Below are 16729 nucleotides of genomic sequence, written 5' to 3' on the forward strand. Positions count from 1 at the left end.
ATAAAAATTAAATCGGAAGTGATTATTTTTTGGTTTGCTAATAATGCGCGTTAATAATAATTTTATATTTTAAGCGTTACTTTATTTTCTTTGTATTTTCTTCTTTATTTACTATAAAATATCTTATACGCATATAATGTTAGTTAAAAACATCAACACTTATTTTTTTCACAGACATTTCTCATCTTATACTTAGTTTTGACTCCTATGTTTGACTCGATATAGTGCAATAAATTGATTTTTATATTTATTTATATATTTTTATTATTTTATTGACTTATTTACAAAGACAGACTTTTTTTTTATTATTTATCGATTTTTGTGAAACTTTTTTATTTATTTGAAGCGAATTAAAGAAAATTGCAATGAAAAAAATTAAAAAGCTGTCAAAATTTAAAAAAATTATTTTTTACGAAGAAATAAAATTAAAATAATTTTAAATATTTTTCAATTAAATTAAATAAATAAAATATTAAAAATATAAAAAAATTAATTAAAAGTATTAATAATAATTATCAAATTGTATTTCAAAAAATTTTGATAATTTTTTTAAAAATTGAAAAAATAATTTTAAAAAAAATAAAATAAAATTTAGAATTCATAATCTGATAGAAAATGATAATTGTATTTTTTTATTTAATTTTTTATTAAAATATTTAATTTTTGTATTAATTTTTTTTTCATTTTTTTTTTTATTAATTTTTTATTAATAAAAATAATTAAATTATATATGAGGAAAATTTGACAATTTTTACCAAAAAATAATTTTTTAAATTTTAAATTTTGACAGCTTTTAACTTCACAGCAGCAAAAATCAGCAGGAGCCCTCAAACGTAAAATATCTCGAATTAAATTAAAAAGTTAAAAGTTTGACATATCATAGCTCCACATAACATGTAATCAAATAATACCCAAACAACAATTATTTATTACTTTTTAACTCGAATTCACAATAAATAATTAGATTATAATTGTTTGTCACACCAACAAACACACACACGACACTCAACTTCCTTCAAAAGTTTTTAAATTAAATTATCAGGAATTCTCGTCTCTTGAAAATTTTCTAAACATTTCTCAAGCAAGTGTGAGGTGAACGGATGTGTTGTGATAAATATTTAATTGGTTTTATTTTGCAAGACAGGTGAAGTGTCCTCGTACAAACAAAATAAACACGATGGAAAAATATCGACTTGATTATTTTTCATTGCTTTACAAATTCTTTTCGTTTTTCCTCTGTCTGCTTGTGCTAAACTTCATTTCTGTGCAAAACTATTCGGAACAACCTCAATTGTTTTCCCTTTTATTTGTTCAGAGTGTTATGTGATACTTGACAACAACAATTCACAACAGTCCGACAACTTTCGTGCATGTCGCTCTTTGTCCTTTCTTTCTTTCTCCTTCTGGCACTTCTTTTGTAAACTACTGGATTTTTACCTGCGTTCGAGTTTTCATCAACAAATAAGTGGTTTCTACCCTTTTTTTTCTCTGAATTCCAAAAAGGAAAATGCAAAACAAAAGCTTATGGTCGCTCAATGTTGTTGTTCTTGCTTGAATGAAAACCAAATAAATTGTGCTGCTTGACAAGGTTTTTGCACCAAAACACACACAGAAGCAAAAGAATGAAAAGTAAATTAAAACCCATGAATGTGAGATTTTCAATGCAATTCATTTCCATTTGCTTCTCGTCTAGATTGAAGATTGTTCCAGGCAGTCAGGTATTTTTTTGCTTTTTAAGAAAAACGTAAGTTGTAGGTACTAATCAATGGTGAGACGCACAAAACACACACCTGAATAGACTTCTGGCGCTTTTAACACAAACAACACACAAAAGAAAATTCTGTTATGCAAGCCTCGTTCTCATGTCAGCAAATGGATTCAATTAAAACTAGAATGGAAACAAAACAAAATGCTTTCGAATATTCTCTCTCTACTTGCGAATTTCAATTAATTGCATCAATAAATTGCTTTGTGAGTTGTTGGTGAAGTGAAAATTCTAGCAAGAAGACGAGATGTAAGATAGTGTTTGTGTTAATTGAGTTGAAACAAATTGAACGGAAGCTAATAAAAAAGGATTTTAAAGGAAAAAAAGATAAAATTTGTCTTTTTTTAATAAATTAATTAATTTTTTTGTGAATTTTTGGTTAATAAAAATTTAAAAATGCATAAATTTATAAATTTAAATTTTTTAATTAAATTTAATTTTTTTTATACTTTCTCTTTTAATTATTATTTCTATTTTATTTTGTTTTTAATTTTATTTTGTTTTTAATTTTAAAATAAAAAATCGTGATAAAATTAATTTTCAATTTTTCATTAAATAAAATTTGCAAATTTACTGAATTTTATTAGCTTTAATTTTTTTTCCAATATTTTTTAAAATTATTTTTAATCAATTTTGATCCTAAAATTAAAATAATTATTTATTTATTTTGAATAAATTGAATTAATTAAAAAAATAATTATAAATTATGATAATTAATTAATTAAAAAATTAATTTAATTTAAATAATTAAATTAAATTAAATATTTGATTTAATTAAATTAATTAAATTAAATTAAAATAAATTAAATTAAATTATTTAATTAAATTAATTTGAAATTAAATTAAATTTAATTAATTATTTTTAATTATTTATTAATTAATTAATAATTTTTTTAATTAAATAAATTTATTTTAATAAATAATCCATCATCCAAATAATTCCATGAATTTTTTACTTGTCAACCCAAACATTTTTCTGCATAAAATTTACTTTTAATTCACCACGTCATGCAACTAATTTTCGAGTAAACAAACAAATTCAACCGAAATTTGACAAATATTTAATAAACATGCCTCATAACATAAATTATATGTCGAGCAACAAAAAAAAAGTAAACATTACCGGACAGTTTCGTACTAAATGTCGCTCAAAATGTCTAAACAAAACACAGTTTCCATGAATAATTTTCCCGAATTTGCATAAAATTCATAAAATTCTTGTTGTTTTTTCGTTCGTCGCTTGTGTTTATGTGGAAATTGATATATTTGTAAACATTTATCGTTGAATTAATTGCATCAAGTATGACGAAATGGAGTAACAACTTCCGTCGTTCCGTTTTTACTCCTTCTTTCCATTCCTCCGTGAAAAACTGAAAATCACAACACCTTCACTAATGTGCGAAATTACCCTCTCACGGTCATAAAATACTTCACCCGCACAGCAAAAAAAACTTTTTTTTCGACTCGACGCATGATTTATTGCTTCCCAATTACTATTTGTTGTACGCCCAGTGCGGGGTTATTTATACAATAATGGCCTCTCTCCGCTTAATTCTGTGCCGTGTTTTATGTGGTGTGAATATTTAATTACTATTTATTTAATTTTATTACGTTTCTCGTGTTTTTTTTTGTTGGCTGGGCTCCCGCTGAGGCAATTTTGATCCTGCTGATTTCATTTAAAACAATTTCATTAGTGTGCGAGTGGTTTGTCCAAAACGACAAAAAAAAGAGGTTAAATAAATTAAATTTGAGTGACAGAAAGGTCGTCAAAATTTGTATTTTTTGCAATAATTTGTTCATTAGATGAGTAAAAGTAGATGAGAAAAATAAACAAAAGAAAATTTTTCAATAGGATTTTTTTTTGTAAATTTCATTTTAAATGTAAAATTTTTTAAGGCATCGATTTATGTATTTTTTTTATCATAATTTAATAATAATATTTTTTTTATCATTTATATCCAATTAGATGATAATTTTTTTTTCAGCGTAGAAAGTGGTTGAGAGATGAAAAAAAAAATAAAAAGCTATAGGAGTACAAAAAAAAAATTGTAAAAATCTGCACTGCAGCATTCATTCGTTATTTTATGGGGTTAGCATAATAATTTAAACATTGAAAAAAAAAGTTAAGAAAAGTAGTTTTGAAGTGAAAAGTAAAATAAGGTGATTTTTATATATAAAATTAAATAAATTATTTTTTTCATATATTTTCTTTTGTAATTAATTAAATTTATATTGCAACATATTTTTTATTTATTTTGGATAAAATTAATTTGGATTAATTTTTTACTCATAATTCCTTTTCGTGTTTAAATTATTTTTAATTATTATCTTTTTTATACATTTAAATTTAGGTGAGTTCATAAAAATATCTTTAAAAATTTTTTAATATGACAATTTTTTTCTATTTTTAAACATTTAATTTTATTTAAGAATATCACAGAAAATTTTAGAATTATTTTTAATTATTTCTAATAATTTTTCAGTAATTTTTATAAATATATATTTTAAATGTTTAAAAATAAATAAAAATTGTAATATTTTTTATTTTCAAAGTTATTTTATGAACAATTCCTAATTATTTAATTTATATATTTTTTTTACAATATCTCTACATTTTTAGCATATTTTATTATTTTTTATTCTTAATTCTTAGTTTATTCAATATACATCAACTATAACATTATCTTCGGTATATTTTCCCATATTTTTCTTACAAATAATATTCTTTGAGTTACGTAGCTATATAGGTTAGTAACTTTCAAACATTTTTCTTCTTTTAAAATCTTTTTTTTTTTGTAATTTTTTCTCTTGTTACATTTTTTTTTATAAAAAATCCAAAGTTAAAACTTTTTTTTCTTCTTTCGTAGTTAGTTGTTAGTTGTATTAGTTTGTTACTAGCTTACCGTAAAATAGTTTATCGTGTTGTGGTTCTTTGGTGATCTCGTATTAAAGCTTTGAAATGAGAAACATTACTATGGAAATCATGATTGTAGCTGGCGTTGACAGTTTGGTACTTGAGCTATCTGTAAACGAGAGAGAAAATAAATTGTGTAAGTAAAGAAAAAAAATAATTTTTAAATATTATCATTAATTTTTAATAGGTGTCAATTTTTTTTTATTTTATTTTTTTTAATTTTATATTTAATTTTTATTTTTTTAATTTTATTTTAAAATATTTTTTTTTTAATATTTTCCAAATAAATTTTTAATGCCTAAATTTTAAATTAATTAAATTAATTTAATTTTAATTAATTTTATTTTTTTAATTATTAATTTTTTATAATTTTAAAATTAATTTTTAATAAATTTTAAATTAATTTTAATATTTTTAATTAATTTAAATAATTTTTTTGAATTAAAAATATTGAGATTTCAGAAAAAAAAATTGACACCTGTCAAAAGTAAAATTATTCCTTAAAGTTCTGGTTTCTGATTTTTTATGATGACACGCATTCAACATCTGACGCCTTGTAATGCTACCATAAATAATGCCTATTTTTACGACTTTCCTACCTCAAAAATATTTTATAGGCTCATACATATTGGAAAAGCAAATAAAAATCGTCTAACTAAAAACCTGTAAAATTGCTTTTCAACGATACATAACACAATACGTGAAAAAATATCCAGCAGCGACAGACGACGACGACAAAACAGTGAATAAAATATAAAATTGGGTGCAATATATTCAATTTTTTACAAAAAAAAAAAAAAATAGTATATTTTCGCCTTTAGTTTACATTTTATTCGTCGCACGTAAACTATTTGCATTATAGCTCGAAAAAGCATCGAAAAAATAAATAAATATATTTATGTATAATAAAAAAAAAAATTGACAATGTATATATGGGAAAAGTACACCCGCATGCAAAGTAACACACACAAGCAAGAGGTAAAAATATAAATATTATACATAAAAAAATATTTATTTTTATGTTTCAACGGGCAGGCACACGAGCACGAACCGCCATCGCATCATCGCATCGCAGCCTGAAAGTGTTTGTGTAACTTTTAAAGCTTTTCATCGATGACGACAACGCCGACGACGAATGCTCCGATGAACGTGTGTAATAATATTAGGTGAATCGTAAATAATCCTGTCAATTATGGTAAGAGCACATAAATAACAATCGAAAAAACATAAATATTCAAAGTTTGTCACACAAAGTATTTCGATTCTCGTTCGATGTGAGTTTTTAAATTTTTTTTGCTGTATGTTTTTATTATTATTGTGGGGGATAAGCAGGATAAACACATTACAACCGCATCCCGACATACACAGAGGGAATGCTTGAGAAATTGCACAACATGTTTATTGAGGTGGTTCAGTCAAGAAAATCCAAAGAAAAGTTATTTGGATTTATCGCCGCACCGCAATGAATGTTGAATATTGAAAACTCGAAGACAGAATTTAATTCACAATTTATATAAGAATTTTCGAAAATTTCAGTAGATTTCGAATTCGAAAGATTTTCGAAAGTAGATTAGTAGAAAGTAGATTAAAAAATCTTTTGATCTTTTAAAATCTGTTCGAAAATTCCTAAATTAAAAAAAAATATAAAATTCCTTAGTTCGAAAAATGCATCTGAAGATTTTCGAAAATTATACTTGATTTTTCGAAAATTTGAAAACTTTTTAGAAATTATTTCAAAAACCTTCTTCTATCAGATAAAAAATTTTCGAAAATCTGGAAAGCTCAAATTTTGCAGATTTCGAAAATTAATATTTTTAATCAAAATGTTCGAAAATTATAAAATTTTATTTTAAAAAAAATCAAAATATGCTTTTAAGATTTTCGAAATTAATTCTTAAAATTTTCGAAAATTCTTCTTGAAATTTGAAAAGTTTTTTAAATTTTTTAAATTAAATTTTTCGAAAAACTTTTTAAAATAAATTTCGAAATTTTCTAAAGTTTTTTTTTCGAAAATTTGAATTAATTTTAAATACCTATTTCTAAAAAAATTCAAAAAATATCAAATTTTCGAAAACTGAATTTCGAATTTTTACAAATTAAAAATTTTTATTAAACTTTTTGAAATTTTTACTAAAATCTATTCACTTTAATTTTTTTTTATGGATTCATCTTCTTTTTAGTTTCGATTCGCAGGAATTGAAGTGAAAACGATAAAAATATAGAAACGAGATTCAATAGCGTTTACTTTGTGTGCTCTCATTCGATGCAATCAATGACTAAAAAACGTGCATAAAAAGCAAAAATTAAACAAGTTGAGGAAAAAAAATGATAAATTTTGTACTTTCCATTCAAAAAACAAAACTTGGAACAAAAATACTTGATAAAAATGGGCAGAAAAAAAATCATATTGAGGAGCATTCCAATTCATTTCAATTCGATTTGTGTGTCCTTACCCTCGTTACGCAACTTTTCACGATCGGCAAATTGCGAAATTGTGCTAATTTTTTCCTCAACATCTGTTTTTTGCGTAGAAGTAGTAGTAGTGGTAGTAGTTGATGATGGACGAATCAATCCTAGAAGCGTGTTTAATTTTTTTTTTCAAATTTAATGAGGGATTAGTACAAACTTTTATTGCTTTTAAAAACAAAAATCAGAAAAATTTTGTGTGTATGAGCTCAAAACCAAACACAATAAAATAAAATAAAATAAAAAAACAACAATAATGAAAATTATGTTTGTTAAGAGGCAACAATGTTCGAGTGGCAGTGTATGGATGATAAACAAAGTAAAATTGAAACTTATATCCGGAATCAATATAAATATATTAAACAACACAAAATACATAAGCTTGAGGCGTGAAACGCACAAACAAACAGGAAATTCTGTATTAAAGTTGTTAGAAAGTTATTGTCTAAAGTTGGATTAACTTATTGAAAGTTGCTATCTTGTAACGAAAATCTTGTAATATGATTAAGTTCAATTAAAATATGAGAGCAACTTTAGTTAAAAAGAGAATTTACGAGTAGAACAGAAATTATGAGTCATGTTCGTGTTTAATAAAATAATAAATTTCGTTGCGGCTTGAATGTTTCTTTAAAAAATTTCGAGATTTTTCAAAGGTTTTAAATATTTAAATAAAATAATTTTAATTTAATTTAATTTTTTGCTCCAAATGGATAAAAATTTATCAGAGGGCTCTAATTTATCATTTTTAATCATTTTCTAACTCAAAACTGCCAAAAAATTGAAACTGAAAAAAAATTTTTTCTTTGACATAGTTTTGTTTTGAAAACTAAATCAAGAGCAAAAAAACTGTGTCAAAAACTGTGTCAAAGCCATTTTTGTCAAATCTTGCTCCAAATGGATAAAAATTTGTCAGAGGGCTCTAATTTATCATTTTTAATCATTTTCTAACTCAAAACTGCCAAAAAATTGAAACTGAAAAAAAATTTTTTCTTTGACATAGTTTTGTTTTGAAAACTAAATCAAGAGCAAAAAAAAAAACTGTGTCAAAGCCATTTTTGTCAAATCTTGCTCCAAATGGATAAAAATTTGTCAGAGGGCTCTAATTTATCATTTTTAATCATTTTCTAACTCAAAACTGCCAAAAAATTGAAACTGAAAAAAAATTTTTTCTTTGACATAGTTTTGTTTTGAAAACTAAATCAAGAGCAAAAAAACTGTGTCAAAAACTGTGTCAAAGCCATTTTTGTCAAATCTTGCTCCAAATGGATAAAAATTTGTCAGAGGGCTCTAATTTATCATTTTTAATCATTTTCTAACTCAAAACTGCCAAAAAATTGAAACTGAAAAAAAATTTTTTCTTTGACATAGTTTTGTTTTGAAAACTAAATCAAGAGCAAAAAAAACTGTGTCAAAAACTGTGTCAAAGCAATTTTTGTCAAATCTTGCTATAAATGGATAAAAATTTGTCAGAGGGCTCTAATTTATCATTTTTAATCATTTTCTAACTCAAAACTGCCAAAAAATTGAAACTGAAAAAAAATTTTTTCTTTGACATAGTTTTGTTTTGAAAACTAAATCAAGAGCAAAAAAACTGTGTCAAAAACTGTGTCAAAGCCATTTTTGTCAAATCTTGCTCCAAATGGATAAAAATTTGTCAGAGGGCTCTAATTTATCATTTTTAATCATTTTATTTTTATTATTTTTTATTTTATAACTCAAAACTGCCAAAAAATTGAAACTGAAAAAAAATTTTTTCTTTGACATAGTTTTGTTTTGAAAACTAAATCAAGAGCAAAAAAAACTGTGTCAAAAACTGTGTCAAAGCAATTTTTGTCAAATCTTACACCAAATGAAAACAAATTTGATCGAGAGCGCAAATATATCATTTTTAATCATTTTCTAACTCAAAACTGCCAAAAAATTGAAACTGAAAAAAAATTTTTAATTTGACATAGTTTTGTTTTAAAAACTAAATAAAGATAAAAAAAACTGTGTCAAAAACTGTGTCAAAGCAATTTTTGTCAAATCTTGCTCCAAATGGATAAAAATTTGTCATAGGGCTCTAATTTATCATTTTTAATCATTTTCTAAATCAAAACTGCCAAAAAATTGAAACTGAAAAAAAATTTTTTCTTTGACATAGTTTTGTTTTGAAAACTAAATCAAGAGCAAAAAACTGTGTCAAAGCCATTTTTGTCAAATCTTGCTCCAAATGGATAAAAATTTGTCAGAGGGCTCTAATTTATCATTTTTAATCATTTTAAAATCAAAAAAAAATTTTTTTTGTTTTGTTTTGAAAACTAAATCAATTTTTAATTTCATTTTTTTTCATCAAAAAAAACTGTGTCAAAAACTGTGTCAAAGCCATTTTTGTCAAATCTTGCTTTTTGGATAAAAATTTGTCAAAAGCTCTATTGATGAATTTTTAATTAAAAATGCATTAAAATTTTTTCTTTGAAACATATGCTCGGAAAAAGTTTTTGTGTGCTAAATGGTTGTAAAACTTGTTTTTAATTTTTTTTCGCAAATTTTGAATAAAAAACTTTTCAAATTTTTTAAAAATGTTTGAAAAAAAAAAAATTTTTTCTTTGAAATTTTTTTTGTTTTTTTTTTCGCGATAAACTTCCTTTCAAAAACATGTGCAAAGCCATTTTTGTCAAATCTTGATGTCGGATAAGAGCTTTAATTGTCAATTTTTTTTCGCATTTTTAATCAAAAAACTGTTTTTGACCAAATTTTGTTGAAAAATTTAAAAAAAAATTTTTTTTGACATTTTTGTTTTGAAAACATTTTTTTCTCTGCGAAACATATGTCGGAAACGCATTTTTTGACGAAAAATGGTTATTGTTGCAAATGTAAAAAAATGGTAATGTAAATTTTTTCTCAATGAAAATTTTTTTAATCAATTTTTTTTAAAACTAAAATTCCTTGAATGATTTTTTTTCCTGCTCGACGGATAGTTTTGCGAAAAAAAATTATCAAGTAGAAAAACTCGATTAAAAAAAACTGTGTAAAAGCCATTTTTGTCTTTGCTCCAAATGGAAAAGTTTATCATTTTTAATGCGGAAATTTCTAACTCAAAATGCCATGGTAATAATTGAAACTGATCCTTTTTTTTTTGATTTTTTTTCGCTATTTTTTCATAATCACTTTTTCAAAACATATGTCGGAAACGCATAGTTTTTGCAAATTAAAAACAAATCTTGTTGAATTCAATATAAAAATGTGTTGGTAATAAGAATTTTGTCAAATTTTTTTTGTTCAATTTTTTATAAAAATTTGTCCTTCGAGTAAAGAATCATTTTCTAACTCAAAACATGAAATAGTTTTGACGATTTTTTTTTGATTATAAAAATTAATAAGTTTTGGGTGAAATTTTTTTTGTCACTAAATCAAGAGCTTGAAAAAAATTTTGTCAAAAACATATGCTCGGAAATTTTTGACAAATGGTTAAAAGCAAATTTTGTTGGCAATTCAATTAAAAATGGTAATAAGAGGATTTCGGTCGAAATTTTTTTTTTCATTTTTTTTCGCTAACATTGTGCGCTGACTCGAGTAGATCATTTTTCTCTATGAAACATATGCTCGGAAACGCATAGTTTTGACGCCAACCCGTTAAAAAAATTAATTCAATATAAAAATGATAAGAGGATTTTGGGTGAAATTTTTTTTGTCAATTTTTTTTCGCTAAACATTGTGCGCTGACTTAAATCAATGAAAATATGCTCAAAAACGTAGTTTTGACGCCAACCCGAAAAGCAAAATTTTTGTCAAATTTGCTCAATAAAAATTTGTCAAAGAGCTCTAATTTATCAAAATCATTTTCTAACATCAAAACTTTTGAAAAATGAATAAAAAAATTTTTTTTGTCATTTTTTTTCGCAATAGTTTGACTCGAGTTTGATTAAGAATTTTTTTTTTGTCAAACAAAATTGTGCGCTGAATAAGAATCATTTTTCAAAACGATAGTTTTGACGCCAACCCAAAAAATTGTTGAAAAGTGGTGAATAAGAGGATTTCGGTCGAAATTTTTTTTGTTCATTTTTTTTCGCGATAAACATTCCTTGAGTCATAAGAAAACTTTTGAAAAAACTTTTTTGTGGAAATTTTTTTTGTCTTTTTTTTCGCTAACATTGTGCGCTTAATCATTTTTCTAATTGCTCGGAAAAAATTGAAACTGAAAAAAATTTTTTCTTGACAAAAATCAATAAATTTTTCAAAACTTTTCTGGAAACATATGTTAGATTCAAATGAAAAAATGGATAAAAAAAATAAGACTCAATTTATTCATCATTTTAAAAACATGGAAACGCATAGTTAGGCAGATAAATACAAGAAAATTTTTTTTGTTGTTTTTTCAAAATTTTGAATCAAAATTATTTCGGATAGTTTTGCGAAAAAAACACTATGCTCGGAAACGCAAGTGTTTTACAAAAATTTCGTCAAAGAATCATTTTTGTCAAAACTAGGAAAAAACTTGTCAAAAAAAAATTTTTTTTTAATCAAATTCTAACTCAAAACTTTGCCAAAAAATTGTGCATGAATTTTATTTTGAAAAATTTTTAAAAAAACATTTGAAAACAAAAAGAGCAAAAAAATTTGGGAAATGTGAAAAACAAAGCCATTTTTGTCAAATCTTGCTCCAAATGGATAAAAATTTGTCAGAGGGCTCTAATTTAATCATTTTCTAACTCAAAACTGCCAAAAAATTGAAACTGAAAAAAAATTTTTCTTTGACATAGTTTTGTTTTAAAAACTAAATCAAGAGCAAAAAAAAACTGTGTCAAAGCCATTTTTGTCAAATCTTGCTCCAAATGGATAAAAATTTGTCAAAGGGCTCTAATTTATCATTTTTAATCATTTTCTAACTCAAAACTGCCAAAAAATTGAAACTGAAAAAAAATTTTTTCTTTGACATAGTTTTGTTTTGAAAACTAAATCAAGAGCAAAAAAAGTGTGTCATAGAAATTTTTTTCAAATCTTTCTCCAAATGGATAAAATTTTGTCAAAGGGCTCTAATTTAATTTTTAATCATTAAAACTTTGAAACTGAAAAAAAATTTTTTCTAAATAAAATGTAAAATTAAATCAATTTAATAAAAATTATTCAATAGCCATTTTTGTCAAAATAAATTTTATAAATTAATTAATTAAATTTTAAATTAATTTAATAAGATTTCTCGCAATTTTTATCAAGAAACACAAGTTAATTGCTTGTAATATTGCATTTTCTCAATTAAGCACTGAAAAAGAATCATAAATAAAATAATAAAGCTGTGATTGTTTATCACATTTTTAATTCTCATCGAAAATAATAAAGCTGTGATTGTTTTTCATCATGTTAAGTTTTTTCGAGGACTGTCTTGAAAAAAAATAATTACAGTTTAATTCCTGCCGTAACGCACACCTCGTGGAACAGAGAAACAAAGAAAATTATAAAGAAGACGAAAAAAAGAAACTTTTGTTGCATGATAAGTCGGAATTAAAACAGAAAATCTGAAGCGGAAATTATAATTTTCCTGCGAGAATGTTGCGTTTTTAATTTATTTATGTTCTAAATGTTCACAAATGTATGTGTGTGTATATGTGATGCGGGCTTTGTTCGACCCGAGGTGAAATAATATATGAAGTATTATTAAAAATTATAAGTCAGGCACTTAATCATTAGCAAAATGTATACTGGCATGGCGATGACGGAACAATTTAAATTTATGAGGAACGATTACGGATTACGAGTCTTTGGGAAAAGATTTTAATGACACTCACTGCATTTTGTTTCAACTTCTCTTCGTATTTATCGAATATATTGAATTAAGTAAATCCTCTTCATCTAAGCTTTTAAAGGAATTTTCTCATTGGCAAGTGGATTGCATTTTCTGTGGAAACACAAGAAAATACCCAAAAGACATAAAACTCAATTAATTCTCGAAATTGACTTTTCTCCTTGAGTGTCTGTATTACTAAATGCACCAAATCACAACACAAAACTGATGGAGTTAGATTGAATGAGTATTGAGATAATACACTCGATATATTCACAAAAACACTCCTTAGGCAGATAAATACAAGAGAGTTGTTAGGAATTTCGTTACAAAATTGAATACAATTTATTTTCCCAAAAAAATATTTTACATTTAATTGTTAATCAAAACTAGGGCAAAACTGCACCAAAAATTCGATTTGGGAAATGGGAGAAAAAACATTCCCCAAATAAATACGATTTATTTTGAAAAATATAGAAAAAAAAGTTTTAGAATATAAAATTCACTCGAGTAATTTATTGGAAGCCAGACGCTCGATATTATAATAATTTTTCATTCAATAAAATAAATAAATTCATAAACTATTTGAATTTATAAAATAAAATAAAATAAATTTTATAATAATACCATGGAAAATAAAAAAAACTATACAAAATTTATTCCTTCGTTAAGCATTTAATTGATAAAAGTTTTATCATCATCATGATGGAAATTATTCCGTATAATATAATAAATTGAATAAAATAAAAGTTTATGGTAATTTAATTTTTTTTTCTCTCTCTCATTGGTTTGAATGACTATCCCGGATTTGTTGTGATTACGAAAATAATAGTGGCTTATTGTCGAGCAAAAATTATTGTTTTTTAATGAATAAAGTGCCTTAACTTTTGATTTTTTTTAAATTTTTGTCGGATATGTTCATAAAGTGTAATTTTGACAGATGACAAGTGTTTGATTTTTTTTTAAATTGAAATATCAATTTTTAATATTTTTTTTAATTTTTTTTTCAGATTTAATAATTATATTCAAAATGAATGAAAAATATTTCACAATTTTATATAAAATTAATAAAATAATTTTATTTTAAATAAAAAATAAATTAATTTTAAATTAATTAAAAATTAAAATAAAATTTAAAAAATTTTTTCTCTTAATTTTTATTTTAAAATTAAATTAAAAATAAAAAATTAAATTAAATTTAAAAAATTAAATTAAAAAAAAATTTTTCTTAAATTTATTAATTTTTAAATTAAAATAAAATTTTTAAAATTTTTTTTTTTACTTAAATTTATTAAAAAAAAAAAAATTTTAAAAATTTTAAAATTTGTCATAAAAATTTTATTTTATGAGTGAAAATTTGTCTTTCAAAAAAATGTGACATCTGTCAAAATTTTTTATAAAATATTTTTTGTTAATATGTTAAAGTGTTTTGATCAAATTGACATTGTTTCAAGTGTGTAAAAACTAAAATTGACCCAAAATATAATTTTCTTGAGCAAAACGTATGAATGATTGGGAAAATTAAGACCACAAAAAAAAACTAAAATCTAAAACGATGGCAGGAGAGATAAAAAGGAAACCATAAAAACCGCACAAGTAACAAACTATTTCAATTAATCACTTACTTGAATAGGAAATATCTTTGGTTTGGACATAATTGGTTCCCGGAATTGTCAGTTCGCAGTGAATAGATGATCCCTCCTTCAGTACGCTCCGGAATATTTTTGTGTGTACAACGACATCAAATAAATTATCATCTGTCTGTTCTGTGTTCTCCGTGACGTCCGTTTGTTTGATGCTATCAACGCTAAAAAAGTAATAAAAGTGTTCAAATGAAATGAATTGATTGATATTCATACACGAGTAGCGAAATGATATTTTATTGCTGTCTCTCAAAAGATGGAAAACAAGTCAAAAAATTATTTTTTTTTTGATACTTACTATAAAGTTACATTCGGCTTGGGGGCAATTCCGTGTGCGCTACACCTCATGATAGCCACCTCATCGTCGACATTGTCAAAGCTAACGTCAAATTTCGTTTCCGGCTCTGTTGGAAATTTCAAATAAAAAAACAGAAAAATTTAATAATAAAGTCATGTTTTGTCCCGTGAATGTTTCGAATGCGAATTGAAAAAAAAAGTTTGATTGTAAAAGTTTTTTTTTGCTGCTGCGTGATGCATAACTTACGGATAAATTGAATCTTTCTCGATCTTTTGTCATTCGATTCGTACGTTTGCACGTTGCACAAATATTCTCCGGTGAAGTTCCATAGGGGACGTGTGATGGCAAGTGCTCGATGTTTGTAGTTGCGTTCTGTGGAGGCTTCGTAGCTCACGTTGACGCGATCTTTGAAGGAGCGCTAAAAAGGATTTTCATGAAAAAATTGTTGGAAACTTAAAAATTTATCGAAAGAAAATGAATTTTCAGTTCTATAGATTTTAAAAGAAAATTTTTTCTTAGATTTTTAAATCAGTTTTTAGATTTTTAAAATTATTTCTCAACTTTGTTAAATAATTTGACCTAAAAAATTTTTCAGCTCTAAAAACTAAATATTAACTAAAACTTTTAAAAATAATTTTTCAAATTATTTTTAGCTCCAAGAATTTATTTTTGAACTCTAGCAATTAATTTTCTGGTCTAAAAAGTGATTTTCAACTATAAAAATTCATTTTCCGCTATAAAAATTTATTTTCAGCTCTAAAAACTGATTTTCAGCTCTAAAAACTGATTTTCAGCTCTAAAAACTGATTTTCAGCTCTAAAAACTGATTTTCAGCTCTTAAAATTAGTTTTTAAGTCTAAAGTTTGTTCGAACCCTGAAAATCAGTTTTAAGCTTTAAAATAGGTCTCAGCTCTGAAATTTAGTTTTTAGCTCTCAAAATTAGTTTTTAAACCTGAAAACTTATGAACTCTAAAAAATAAGTTTTCACATCTGAAATTTGGATACAGCCCTAAAATTTTCGTTTTATCTCGAAAAATTAGTTTATTTTCTGAAAATTAGTTAAAAATTTGACTTTCAGCTCCTAAAAAAATTGCTTGGGGCTTAGAAAAAAATTCATATCTTCGTAAAAAACGAAAATTTTCTGCAAATTTCAATATTTTCTTACAAAATTTTATCTTTCAAACCTAAAACTTCTTTCAAGATCTAAAAATTCATCTCTTTCCAGCTCATTAATCAACGAAAAAAGCAACTTACCAATGCAAATGGCGCTCTTGACGGAATCCACTGATAAATGGGACTCCCATCCAACAGCCACTTAAGTACAAATCCCTTCTCATTTGGACCAATTTCGTATTCACAATCTAACACAATTGGTTCCTGGTTATTCTCATTTATCACAACGACATCCGGTGCCTTTAGATTGGTAATTTTGACGGAGTTACAAACTGAAATGACATGACAAGAAGGAAAACGTTCGTTAGTTTATTTATTAAAATTAACGCAAATACGGGAGAGAAATTCGGTTTTTTTTTCATTATTTTTTTTTTGAAAAATCATCATGTGACTTTTCCCTCGCTAATATAAATAAATATTTTTTTATTACTTTTTATTTACATTTTTTTTCTGTGTCCTTAAAAACTTTCATAAGTCATGGAGAAAAAAAAGAAAATAAATGTAAATTTTGCATGATGTCGTTAGAATTTCTTCTTCTTTATTTCAATTTACGGCCTTTTTTGGTGTGAGTGCGTCGCTGTGTGAGCGTGTGTTGGTAAATATGGAAATGCGGGCGTGTATATGCCATTATTTTATTATTTTATAACGTATGAATGAACGACAACGACACGACTATGAAGAAGAAAGAGGAAGAAATTGTTTATAACAA

General features: G+C 24.6%; 1 protein-coding gene across 1 annotated transcript; it reads right to left on the reverse strand.

The window, feature by feature from the left end:
* Positions 1-4509: 4509 nt before the first annotated feature.
* Positions 4510-16292, reverse strand: LOC134836610 (uncharacterized; the record flags this gene model as incomplete). The annotated part of the gene is made up of 6 exons (XM_063851802.1): positions 4510-4788; positions 7133-7252; positions 14532-14713; positions 14848-14953; positions 15094-15265; positions 16102-16292. Coding segments are annotated over 6 exons (848 nt in total), but the record flags the coding sequence as incomplete, so codon positions are not given.
* Between the last annotated feature and the right edge of the window lie 437 nt (positions 16293-16729).

The sequence above is a fragment of the Culicoides brevitarsis genome, unplaced genomic scaffold (genome assembly GCF_036172545.1).
Source record: "Culicoides brevitarsis isolate CSIRO-B50_1 unplaced genomic scaffold, AGI_CSIRO_Cbre_v1 contig_82, whole genome shotgun sequence".
Lineage (NCBI taxonomy): Eukaryota > Metazoa > Arthropoda > Insecta > Diptera > Ceratopogonidae > Culicoides > Culicoides brevitarsis.